Below are 12,000 nucleotides of genomic sequence, written 5' to 3'. Positions count from 1 at the left end.
AGTCTTCTCTCTCAAGTGCGTGTACTAGGTGCCCAGCACTCAGCCGGCCTAGGCAGCACCCCTGTGTCAGCACGGTGCGTGGAGCTTGCTGTCTGGCGGGGGCCTCAGGAGGCACCCCTGAGGGTGCTGTGTGCTGAGGTCACGTGCGCCCTCACCCTGATAGGCTGCCGCGGGCGTCGGGCCTGGCGTGCACGCTCTGGCTTGGAGCGCGGCTGGCAGAGCCTGGCGGTCGGCGGGTTTCCCGGGCGCGGTGGGCTCACTCATCCAGGCGGCCGTACCAGATGCGCCTTGCTGTGCTGGCCGCTGCTCCATGTCCACGTTTTGCAGACTTGGGGAGAGCAGCGTTGCCCTGCAGCGTGGCGGTGCTGGTCCCAGCCCCGGCTCCAGGCACCCCAGTTCCCCAGGCAGCGTCGTCTGTCCTCAGCGCCTGTCGCCTGCCCCCTGCCTCACGTGCAGCCACTCCTCTCAGCCACCACCTGCTTGGCTGTTCTCGCCTGGGTCTGTCTGTCCTCGCACTCTGCTCGCTTCCTTGTACGGTGATGCCGTTTGCTCGCTTTCACCTCCTGTGTCTTCTCCTTCCACTGAGGTTCCTGTCTCCCAGTTCACTTTGTTTTATGCTCAGCCTGTGTGTATCACAAGCCTGTTGTCCAGGTGAGCTGTGTGACTTGTGGGATTTGACTTCAGCATTTTTCTGTTGCTCATTTTTATGTGATACTAATTTCTTAAATTTTTAGATTCAGAGAGCTTTTCTTCCTAGGGTGCCCGCATGTTGTCTTTCTGTCCTGTTTTTTAAAGCCAGGCGGCGTGTTCTGTGGGCTTTCCTGCCTCTGTTTTGTTTGCCCTGCACCCAGCCTCCAGCTCATGTGCGGCACTTTCTCCCCTCTGAGCTCTGCCCTAGCAAACAGTCTTGGTTGTGGTTTGCACTGCTCTGCATTGGAGTCGCCCGTCACATGGCAGGACGCCTCTTCCAGCTGCTCTGGGCCTTGTCCAGAAGCCGTGCTCTGTCCAGTCAGTTGCTCTGCCTCCCTATTCCTTTTGGAACCCCCTACGCCTCCCTGTCTATGCATCGGGGTAGAGGTTTCATGTTTCCAGCAGAACCCACTAAAACCCAAACGTACCTGAGACCCTCCTCTGAGCAGGGTGGTCATCCTGCTTCCCGTCTGTGTCCCGTGTCACCTTGAGAGAGGAGAGCTCAGTTGTGCGTGTTTTCTCTTTCCCAGTGGAGGTCCTTCAGGGTCTGGTGAGTGGAAGTCTGGGAGGCCCCCTGGGGCAGACGGCCAGCAGCCCCGTGGGGCAGGAAGGCAGCATGGGCCCTGTGTCCTTGCCTCGCAGAGCGGAGACCTTCGGCGGATTTGACAGCCACCAGATGAATGCTTCAAAAGGTATGGGATTTGAACCCACGTCTTGGACAGGCAGCCCGAATTCCCACTCCCAGGAACGACCTCTGTTCTGGGGGTGCCAGCCCCTCTTCCACACGTGGCAGTCACCGTGTGCCCCAGTCTGGCTGGTCTTGACTGTAACAGAAGATTCTCGTGGCATCTGGGCTACACAAGAGCCAAATCAGAAGCTGCGTTTGCTTCCTCCTGCTGGAGTTAGCCGCCTGCAGGCCGGCTTGAGGTGGGGGCAGCAGCAGGACTCGGGCGGTCGTCTCTAAAGGGTCTGGAGCAGATCGTCTGCGGCTACGCCTTGAAGGACAACCACGGAGCTCTCTGTCTGTCTGTTTTTTGTTTAGGAGGTGAGAAGGAAGAGGGAGATGATGGCCAGGATCTTAGGAGAACGGAGTCAGACAGTGGTCTGAAAAAGGTATTCCTGCCTCATATACACTCCCTGGCTCCCCCCGTGGCCCACCCCCCAGAATCCGTAGCCTTTGGAGCTTTTCCATTGTGATCTTGGTTTAGATGCCTGACTTGCTGCTTTTCATGAAGTCGCAATTTATTTTCAGGGGAAAGCACAGTTTTAAAAAATGAACAGTTCAGTGGGGCAGCCCACGCCGCCGGTGCTCAGCCTGTCTGGCTCAGGACGCTGTGTCTGCCCTCACGGCCGTGCTGTGGCCTGGGCAGAGCTGGTTCCAGCATGAACTTGCCCTTGATGCCCCAGGCCAGGGGTCTCTGTATCTGGCTGCAGTAGCAATGGCTGCAGCTCAGGTCTTCCGTTGCTGCAGTGGGAGGCTGCGCCTCGAGTGTGGAAGTCCGCGTCTGTGTCAGGATGCTCACTTCTGAAGCACTGTCTTGTTTTACAGGGTGGAAATGCTGCCCTGGTGTTTACCCTGAAGAGGAACACCGAGGTAAGGAGCCTGGTTACTGCTGCTTCTCACTGCCAGGTGCCCGCCTTCGCCTTTGCCTCTCTGTGCCCCGCAAGCTGAGTGCAGGCTGCCTTTGGCACACAGAGCTGCACAGCTGTTGGTCTCCTGGACTCTTCCTGTTGGCCTGCCCCAGGCCAGCCTCTTGGAGATCTGCTCTGACCGTGACCTCTGATGCTCTGTCCTTCGGAAGCGTCCTCTGTCCTCAGCTTCCTGTGACTGTGGGCCGTACAGCCTCTCTGGTGTCTTCCAGGCTTAGACACACGAGCAGAGTTTGCAGCAGCTTTTTTTGTAACACAAACCTGGTGCCAAAAGCCACAAGTCTGGACCCTGGAGATGGACTGGGGGTGATTCCAGGTGGCAGCTGTCCCTCTTGCTTATACTCTGCCTGTGTGGGGGTCACTCACCACCATCAGGGCTGTCAGATGCCTGCTGTGCTATCACAGTACTGCATTCAAGTCAGCCTTCACTTAATTTCCAATGGCCCAAGCACAAGTTCAGAGGCGCCGCCCGGGCAGAGATGCCAGAGGGAAGGTGTGGGCTGCTGCTTCGGAGGGAGAAGTGAACTGCATCATGGGATTCTACTTTATTACTTTGCCACCCTCCCTGTGCCTCGGCTTTTGTGTTTTTTTAATTTATTTGAAAGAGTTAGAGGGAAAGACAGATTTTCTGCAGGGTTATGCCCCAAATGGCTGCAGCAGCCAGGGGTGCACCAAGCCGAAGCCAGGAGTCTCTTCCAAGTCGTTCACATGGGTGCAGGGCCTCCAGCACTTGGGCCATCTTCCACTGCTTTCCCAGGCCGTTAGCTGGGCGGGAACCGGAGCGGCTGACACTTGAGCTGGCGCCCACGTGGGATGCGGGCATCGCAGCCGACAGCTTTGCCTGCTGTGCCATAGCACTGGCTCCTGTGGCTGTTGTAAGCTCAGCTTTGTCATGGGTGTGCATGTGTGGGAACCAGCGTGAGAAATGGGGCTCAGTGCTATCACAGGTGTGACATCTGCTGGGGGGTCTAGGAATCCATCCCCATGGACAGGGGGGGTGGCTGCCTACAACGCCTGCCCTCTAAGCTGTATTCTCAGTGGTGTTCTTTGTGTGTTTCTTCCTTTTCTTTTTCTCTCTTTCATCTTGCTTTTGAGATCCTGAGGAGCTCTGTCTTATGAACTTAAATTAAAAGAAATATCGCCTCCCCCCCCCCAAAAAAAAAAAAAAAAAAAAAAAACCACAGGAGACTGTTGTCTGCTTGTTGGTATTGAAGTCTAAATTGGGTGGTGTCCTAACGGAGTCCCCTCGCTGGCCTCAGCGTGGGCCCACACAGGCTGCTGGGTAAAGCGGTCGTCGGTCGGCTTTCCCATGTGGCAGCAGCCTCCGTGGTGTGTGGTGAGGGCGGCCGGGGAGACAGCAGGAGCAGAGTCGTGGCTGAGGCTTCCCTGGGCCGCGGCAGCTGAGAATAACCCTCGGCGAAAGGCAGAGGATACTCTCAGAAGACCTGCGTGTTGTGATTAAGTTTTTGCATTTTGTTGACGAATGACTTGTTTTGGGATTATAAAAGCAATACATGTTTTTGGAAGAAAACTGGAAAAATGTTGAGAACTATAAAAAGAAAAGAGAGCAGTGGTGTGCATTACTTAATAACCACAGTCCCACACCGAGGGGCCACTGCTGGTGCCGGGAGAGCAGTCACGGCGCCCGCACTGCAGCAGGGCCCCGCGGCTCTCTCTCCCCCGGGTGCCCGCGCTCCCGGCCACCTGCTTGTTCAGTAACGCGGCCGAGAACATCCGCACGGTGCCCTGCTGGGCTCTTCAGGGCACTGCCGGCGCCCAGGGTCTGCCCGAATCCCTGATGCATCTTTGCGTTCTGTTCGCAGCAGGTGGTGCAGAGCGTCGTTCACCTGCACGAGCTGCTGAGCGCCCTGCAGGTATGTGCCTTGCCGACCGCTGGACTGGGCCTGCGAGGGCCGTGGGCTGCTGATGTGGACATGGGGCCTTCTGTGGTGGGGAGGTTACAAGCTGCGGTGGAGAGGGTGCCCCGGGGCCTTCCAGGACTCACAGAGGCCACAGCCTGTGGGTATGCCCCGTGCACACGGGCTGCTGCCTGCTTGTGGGCTGCATACCCCGTGCCTCTGTGTAGCACTTGGACAGGGTGACCCTAGGAATAGCCTCACTCTGCTCACTTCCTGTCCCAGAGACGGAACCTACCCACCCCCTGCACAGCACATGTACTCCCCTCAGCCCCGGCAGTGCCGCCGGCTGCTCCGGCGCTGACCTGTGCTCCCTGCGTTCTGTTGGTGCCTACAGCGGGCTCTCCTCCCCTGTGCCTCCCCAGGGCGTGGTGCTGCAGCAGGACAGTTACATCGAGGACCAGAAGCTGGTGCTGAGCGAGCGGCCGCTCACGCGGGGCGCGTCCCGCCCCAGCTCCCTCGTGGAGCAGGAGAAGCAGCGCAGCTTGGAGAAGCAGCGTCAGGACCTGGCCAACCTGCAGAAGCAGCAGGCCCAGCACGCCGAAGAGCGGCGCCGTCGCGAGCGCGAGTGGGAGGCCCGTGACCGGGAGCTGCAGGCGCGAGAGGCTCGGCTGGCAGAGCGTGAGGAGCAGGTGCAGCGGGGCCAGCGGGACCTGGAGAGGGAGCAAGAGGACCTGCAGCAGAGGAAGGGCGCCTACCAGTGCGACCTGGAGCAGCTGCGCGCCGCCCAGCGGCAGCTGGAGAGAGAGCAGGAGCGGCTGCGGCGGGACGCTGAGCGGCTGGGCCAGGGCCACGTGGAGCGTGACCTCTGCCAGGTAGCGGGCGCCCTGCCAGCCGGGGTGGTGACCAGCACAGACAGAGGGTCTGTAGGGCGTGCTGTAAGACAGCGGGCGGAGGTGTGGTGCCGGCTTGTACGGAATCTCTGTTACCCGCAAGGGCAGCAGTGATGGGAGTGCGTGTTTTTCTGCTTTTTGCATGTCCAAGAGGTTGAGGAATGTTGGAGGGTATGGCCAGGATCCAAAGGACTCCTGGAGCTGACCCCCTAGGCCTGGGCTAGAGTAGCCTTAGGCATGACTGCCCTCCACTCCCCTCACTTTTGTGCCGTGTCCGAAATTGGGCATGGGGGCTGGTGGTGGGCAAAGCAGGTTAAGCCCCTGCTTGTCATGCCGGCATCCTGGGTGGGAGTGCCACTTTGAGTCCCAGCTGCTCTGTTTGCTCTCCCCATCCTGCCAGTGTGCAGGGAAGGCAGTGGAACATGGCTCTCATGGGAGACCCAGATGGAGTTCTGGCCCTGGCTATTGCTGGTGTTTGGGAAGTGGACTGGCAGATGAAGATCAGTCTGTCTTTTCCCTCTCTGTTTGCCTTTCAAATAAGTTAATAACTAAAAAGAAATCAGGCAAGTCTCCCACCTGAAGGAGTTTGTCGCCTGATGGGGAAACACAAGGATGAAGGAGCCCCGGAACCCAGGGTCAGGGAACGGCTTGGGTTCGAGAGCTCCTGAGATGCTGCAGGGGCGGCCGGGGCAGTCAGAGCAGTGGATGCAGCTGCTGCCCTCACCTGCAGCCGATAACCTTGTGTGGAGCCCTCAGGCCTCGCCTGCTTTCTGTTGACACAGCCCCGGTGTCTGTCCCTGCTGCTGCGGGAGGGCTCTCGGTTCCCCGGCACGCTGGCTCCGGGTTTATTTGGCGGTATTCCATGGTGATTCTGGACCATGGGCATTGGTGGCGGGCGGAGAGCCTGGCTGCACACACACCTGCCCGCCTGAAAACCCTGCTGTGTTGCCGTTTGACTCACTGACCTTGAAATGTGAAAGAAAATTCACTTTTGCAGAGGCGCTGGGAGTCCAGTGGAGGGCACCAAACCACAAGGTGGCCTCTGGCTTGGCCGCTGGGCCTGGCCCTTGCCTGGGAGCGCGGCACAGCTCCTCCTGCCCTGCAGCCGGCACGTGCTGCTGTGACCCCTTGGCCTCCATCCCTGTGTAACTCAGCCTTAAGGTCGGACTCTCCGTGTGTTGCGGGGTGAAGGGCTCTCCTCCGAGCTGCCCCAGCACAGCTGTGTGTTCATGCTTCGATGCCAATGTCCGTGTGCCCAAGGTGCTGTTTCTAAGATGTCCATAGACATAGTTCGCAGTGCAGCTGGGGGCTGTGGCTGCTCCACAGTGAGATCTGTGCAGTTCTCAGAGGCCAGCACAGCTGACGGTTCAGCCTTGGGGTGGATGGCAGGGATGCTGACGCCTCTTTGCATGTGTGCAGGTCTCCCGTCCACACGGCAAGCTGATGAGGATCCCGTCCTTCCTTCCCAGCCCTGAGGAATCGTCTCTGCCGCCCGCACCTGCCGCTGCCAGGTCAGGGCCATTGGACCCCGAGCTTTCCGTGTCCCCAAAACGGAACAGCCTGTCCCGGACACATAAGGATAAGGGGCCTTTTCACATCCTTGGTTCAGCCAGCCAGAGTCACAGAGGGCCAGAGGGGCCGAGCCTGCCCCCTGGGTGCTCCTCCTCCTCCTCCACCTCCTCCTCCACCTCCTCCTCCTCCACGTCCTCCTCCCGCCTGTTTGGCTTAGCGAAGCCAAAGGAGAAGAAGGAGAAGAAGAAGAAGAGCAGAGGAGGCCGCATTCAGCCGGGAGGTGAGACCCCACTCACTGCGCTCGGAGGGGATGGCGCCCTCGGGCCATGGGGATCGCAGAGCTGGCCTCGCGTGGGAAGAACGCCCTGCCCCAGACAGAGTGCGCCTTTCCTGCAGAGGCGCTGGGACTCGCCTAAACAGAGTACCCCACGTCCTCCCCTCTTCCTCACCCCAGCCCAGCCGCTGACAGCAGGCGTGGGCGTGTGGTGAAGCAGTTTTCAGAAGCCTGGAGTAAGACAGGAGGGAGCCACAGCGCAGTGTCCAGGGCCTCCCCTGCCCTGGCCTCTCCCCACCCAGGCCTTAGGTTTGCTCTCTCAGTGCGTGGGATGCTAAGAGCACACTCTGCTTCCCAGCCCCGTGTGAAGAGTAGTCCTGGTGCCAAGGTACACGTTAAAGGGGGCGGGGTGAAGGAGGCCGGGCCAGAGCCCGTGCACCGAGTCTGCTGGGAAGTCCCGGGGTGCAGAAAGTGCAGTTGCCCTGCACCCCGAACTGGTTTGCCTTGCAGGAGGTGTGGCTGGGGAGGAAGGGCATGAGCGGAGTTGTTTCTGAATCTTCTTGTGGCTTCGCCTTGCAGAAGGTCCTGTGTCAGAAGCATCAGCAGAGGGGGAAGAGATCTTCTGCTGAGCGCCGCCCCACCCTTGCCTCTCCTGCTGCCCTGCCTGCGTGTGCAAGTTCCCCCACACCGGATGGCCTGTCCTGGGTTGCCCCAGGGCCTCGAGGAGAACAGCAGATTGTCTCGCGAGTTAGGGTGGAGAGAGGCCCAGCCCCTGCTCTGTCTGTGACCTGTGCGTGCCCAGAACTCACAGGTGGGGCCGGCTGCACCCAGGCCTCTATTGAAGGTGGTGGCCCAGGAGTACAGGTGAGCTCCTGGGCACATCCAGGATCCCTGAGAGCCGAACGAATTGCCAAACGAGGTCTGAAACTCTGGCTGCCTTGTATTTGGGGGAACATGACCAAAGTGAATGGGCAGAGAGTTTGGACGATCTGTGTGCTCCCAGGGACCGTCGGCATGGAGACCCAGGGCATGCCACAGCACACGGTGTGTGCCCGAGCTAGGCCCTTGTAGCTCAGCACGAGTGGCAGTGCTGTGCTGCCGGGCGCATGGCACTTGGTGCTCACCCATGGTCTTCAGAGGCTGTGCCCTCCCCTTGTGAGACCAAGGAGAGGGCGGGATCTGCCCACCCTGACCTCTGTCGGGGCACTCAGGGGAACGAAGATGGCGTGTCGTCACGATCCCCAGGAAGTGCATGGTTTTCCAAGTAGTTTGCCCTCGCGTTCTGGGCACCGCTAAAATGAGAGGCGCCTCACAGCGCTCCCTGCGGTGTGACACTTGCTGGTGTCACTGAGCACCCAGGAGTGGCACTGCCCCTGGTAATGTTCCTGAAACCTGGGCAGCCCCCAGGGCAGCTCCTGGTGGGACCAGGCAGGGACCACTGGTGGAGAAGGAGGTGCAGGTGGGGCCAGGCCTGGCTGCTGCCACTGCGGCCCACGCGAGGAGCTGGCCCGGGACACACTTCGGTCTGGGTCAGGAGACCTTGGCCACGTTTGGTTTCTTAAAACACTTTCCAAGTTAGCGTCCGTCGTCATTAATCGGGCTGTACCGCTCAGCGCTGTCCCAGGTGCTGCCTGCTTCTTTTCTCCTCTTCCTTCTCCGCTGTGTTGTGGTCTGTGTGTGCCGGGCTGGCCTCCCTCGGGGCCCCGGGGCAGTCTGTGCTTTCCACGTGGCCTTCGCTGCCTGCGCTCTGCTCCTGGAGGCAGGGGCTCTGGACACACTTTACAGAAACGAAACCATCTGTACCTTGGTGCTGGTTGGTGAGGCGCAAGCTGGCCTTGCAGGTGGGGCATTTATCTTTCAGTTTATTTGAAAGAGGTCTGGTTCTGAATTTGTAACCTAGGTTTGTTTTATTTATTGTGTGTGTGTGTGTGTATGTGTGTGTGTGTGTGTGTGCGCGCGCAACCCTGAAGTGCTGAGCTGAGGCGGCCGCTGCTCCGCCAGCTCCCCCACACCCGCCTTCCCAGGGACCTTGGCGGTTCCAGTGGAAACTCAGGCTTGGGGAAGGCGCCCGGCCTTCCCTCCCTCCCCTCAGGCCATTCTTTTGTCCCAGGTGTCTTCCTTGAGAACGAAGAAACTGGCCACCTTTGTGGGATGCCCTGCTTTAATAAATTCTCACCCCCAGAAAGACTTCAAAACTGAAGCCCTCTGGTTTTTCTGTTGGAGCCGTGGTGCGCCCACTAAAAAGCCTCAACAGCGACCAGTTCTGGTGCTTCCTCCACTGCTCCATACAACCCCCAGGTTACAGCCAAGACCTGCCGTGGCTGCAGGACCCGGCCGCTTGGCTCTGCCCCTCGCCCCACCTTGCGCAAGTGCTGTGCTGGCGGGGAAGGCCTGGCTCCTCCCGGGGCTCCCAGGCAGGCAATCCGGAGCCAAGGTGAGCGAGCCTGTGGCCTGCGGTCTGCAGCGGACGCTGTCCACAGCCTCCCACTCCCACCTGGCTGCAGTGGCCCTGGCTTGTCAGGGAACGAGCTCTGTGGAGCAGAGAGAAGCACTCGCCGAGAACGGGGCGCCCCTGCCAGGGCCTCGCCCTCCCGCTTTGAGCTTGGCCGCGAGGTCGACTGTGGCTGCTGCGCTCTGGCTGTGATCTGAGCCCTCCGGGCTCACTGTCCTGGGGACCGGGATTTCATCCTGAGGCTGCTCCCCATCTCCCTGAATAGACCAAGTGCCTGGCATCGTGTGGGTTTGGGCGCACAGATGGAGCTGCCCACCCAGGGTGCGGTTTCCAGAACGGAGTGCTCCTCCTGGGAGGGGAGCCTGTGGCGCCACAGGGCCGTGACACGTGCACGTGCGTGACCCTCGCGGCCAGCTTCCTCAGACAATCCAGTGTGTGCCTGTGTCTCCTCTGAAGTGGGGAGGCTTAAACCACGCAGCCTGCCTTTGCCGCCGCCCCGCGGGCCGTCTGCCGGGAGGGCCTGTCAGCATTGCTTTTGGGAAGGTACGAATTCTGCCTTTTTCCTTGTCCTGTCTCAGGGCAGCAGCACTAACCACCGGCCTGTGCTGTGTCCTCTCCCTCCGTGGCCTCCCCGAGGCCTCGGTGAACAGTAGGCGCCCATTCAGGAGCCCCCTTGGGGCTGCGCTCAGCCCTTTATCTGGGATGAGGTATAGGGTGCAGGGATTCGATTTAGTTCCCTCCCCTAAAGGGTGGAACCTTCTGGGCCAGAAATTGCTGTTCATACAAGTACTGTTTCATTCTTTGTCTCTCAAGCTCTTTCCCGTAGCTAGTTCTTTCCTCCCAAGGCCTTGGCATTGGCATTGGAGCTGAGCTTCACTCTAAGGACCCGCGCCACTGTGCCTGGAGGTCAGCCCAACCCTGGTGAGTGGACTGTGTCCAGAAGGAGGGTGCAGCTGGGCTGTCCCGGCACTGCGCCTGTGTCTGGGCTGTGCCCACGCATCCTCTGACCCAGGGCAGAGTTGGTTTGCATTGGTTCTTAACCTCTCCTCTGTCGCAGCGAAACGTTGCTAGACAACTAGAGCTTGGGGGTCCGGAGCCTGCTGGCCAGGTTTCAAAGTGGGAGGTAGAAGGATGGATGGGAAAACGGGCATCTTTCACTTCCTCATCTCATTTAACCTGTCAGATATCAACAGGCCATGGTCTCCATCTCCCTAAGGCTTTTGGGGGGCTCTATGGCTCCTAGCTGCCCCCCTCGCCATGCCCGGCCCCGTGTCCCCCGCCACAGGAGCAGGCGACCTGCCCTTAACGGGGGCCCCACTGTGCCCTGTGCAGAGGCGCTCCCACAGGAAGCACAGACCCCGTTCCCCCAGACCGTTCCCACCCCACGCTTCTGCCTCTGGGCAGCACCTGAGGCACAGGCAGTCCCAGGGTGCCGAGGGGACAGTGCCGGTCAGCCTGTGGTCTCCTGTGTGTCGCACACCACGCGCCCCGTGCTCACTGCCTGTCTGCAGATGCCCGTCACCGCGCTGTGCTCGATCCCTGGAGCCCAGCTGTTGTATATGGACTTGTAATTATGTACACAGTGAGCAGTTGTGAACTGTACCCTTTTTTCAGTGTGTTTTCTGGCATTTTGCCATGACATACTGGCTCTGTATTTGATTTATCTTCCTTCCTAGTTACTGGCTTCAGGCTCTTGTGAAGTCCTCCCAGCCCTCTCAAAAAAATTAAATAAATGAATGAACTTCCTTTGAAGTCTAGATTGTCACTGTGAGTGATCTGCATGGGGCAGGGGCCCTCCAGGGTCCAGGGTGCCGGGGGTGGGGAGGAGGGGGGACAGGGGAGCGGAGGCCTGTGGCATGACGCCGCTGAGGATGAAACCATGACACCCACCCGCCGGCACAGGGCTGGGCCGCAGCCAGGACTCGGATTTCCGGGGCACATGTCAGTGCCGCCACCCAGGGCCCTCCGCCTTCAGCAAAGGTGTGTGGAGGAACGGAATGCACGCGGGAGATGGTGGACCACGCTCCGGACCCCTGGACGCCGTGACAGCCGCCGCCGGTCCATGCCTGAAGAGCTGAGGGCCCGGGAGCAGGAGCCTGCCCGCGCAGGCCTGCTGACGGCACCACCTGGAGAAACGGGGAGCCGCATGGGGGCCATCAGGACTGTGTCCTGCAGAGCCTGCCCATGGGCAGGGGCTCTCGGGCGCTGAGCACTGTGCACTCAACACACGCTGCTCATCTGGCCCTCTGGTCCCCAAGGCCAGTGCCTCGCCCACCTGCCGGGAGCCTTGTCCTCCCCGCGTCCAGTCTGTCCCAGGGAAGCTTCAGAACCTGGTTTTCCCATGGGACTTGCCTGCGGCTAACCTGGGCACGGCATTTGGTGCCTGTCGAACAGCAAGTGCGCTCCACTCGAGTTTTCCTGTTGGAGCTGTGTGAGTGGAAGCAGCTGGGACGTGTGCGGCCCAGCCGCTGTCTGGACTGCTCCTCGCCTCGGGCTAGATCCCGTTCAGACCGTGTTGAAACCAGTAAGGACAAGTTTATTTTGATGCAAAAAGAAAAACCCAAAAAACCACTTTTGGGTGCATACATCGTTTCTGCATAAAATGCAGTTTCCTTGACCAGTTACTGAAGACCTGTCCTTGCTGACCTGCTCCGCACCGCCCACGTGGAGAAG

General features: G+C 59.9%; 1 protein-coding gene across 9 annotated transcripts in view; it reads left to right on the top strand.

Moving 5' to 3' along the window:
* Positions 1–11,079, top strand: part of AKAP13 (A-kinase anchoring protein 13) — a 326,203-nt gene extending 315,124 nt beyond the window's left edge. For 8 of the 9 annotated variants that reach the window (XM_062204924.1, XM_062204923.1, XM_062204920.1 and 5 more), the window contains 7 exons: positions 1,221–1,382; positions 1,733–1,803; positions 2,240–2,284; positions 4,164–4,214; positions 4,622–5,071; positions 6,509–6,881; positions 7,455–11,079. In XM_062204924.1, coding sequence (XP_062060908.1) covers positions 1,221–1,382; positions 1,733–1,803; positions 2,240–2,284; positions 4,164–4,214; positions 4,622–5,071; positions 6,509–6,881; positions 7,455–7,504 — 1,202 coding nt within the window. In that variant the 3' untranslated portion in view covers positions 7,505–11,079. The remainder of the gene's footprint in view (positions 1–1,220; positions 1,383–1,732; positions 1,804–2,239; positions 2,285–4,163; positions 4,215–4,621; positions 5,072–6,508; positions 6,882–7,454) is intronic. The other variant, XM_062204921.1, reaches the window with a different exon arrangement.
* The last annotated feature ends 921 nt before the right edge of the window (positions 11,080–12,000 follow it).

This window comes from Lepus europaeus, chromosome 11 (genome assembly GCF_033115175.1).
Source record: "Lepus europaeus isolate LE1 chromosome 11, mLepTim1.pri, whole genome shotgun sequence".
NCBI lineage: Eukaryota > Metazoa > Chordata > Mammalia > Lagomorpha > Leporidae > Lepus > Lepus europaeus.
Note: the sequence above shows the minus strand (reverse complement) of the source record. Positions and strands in the feature narration are given on the sequence as shown.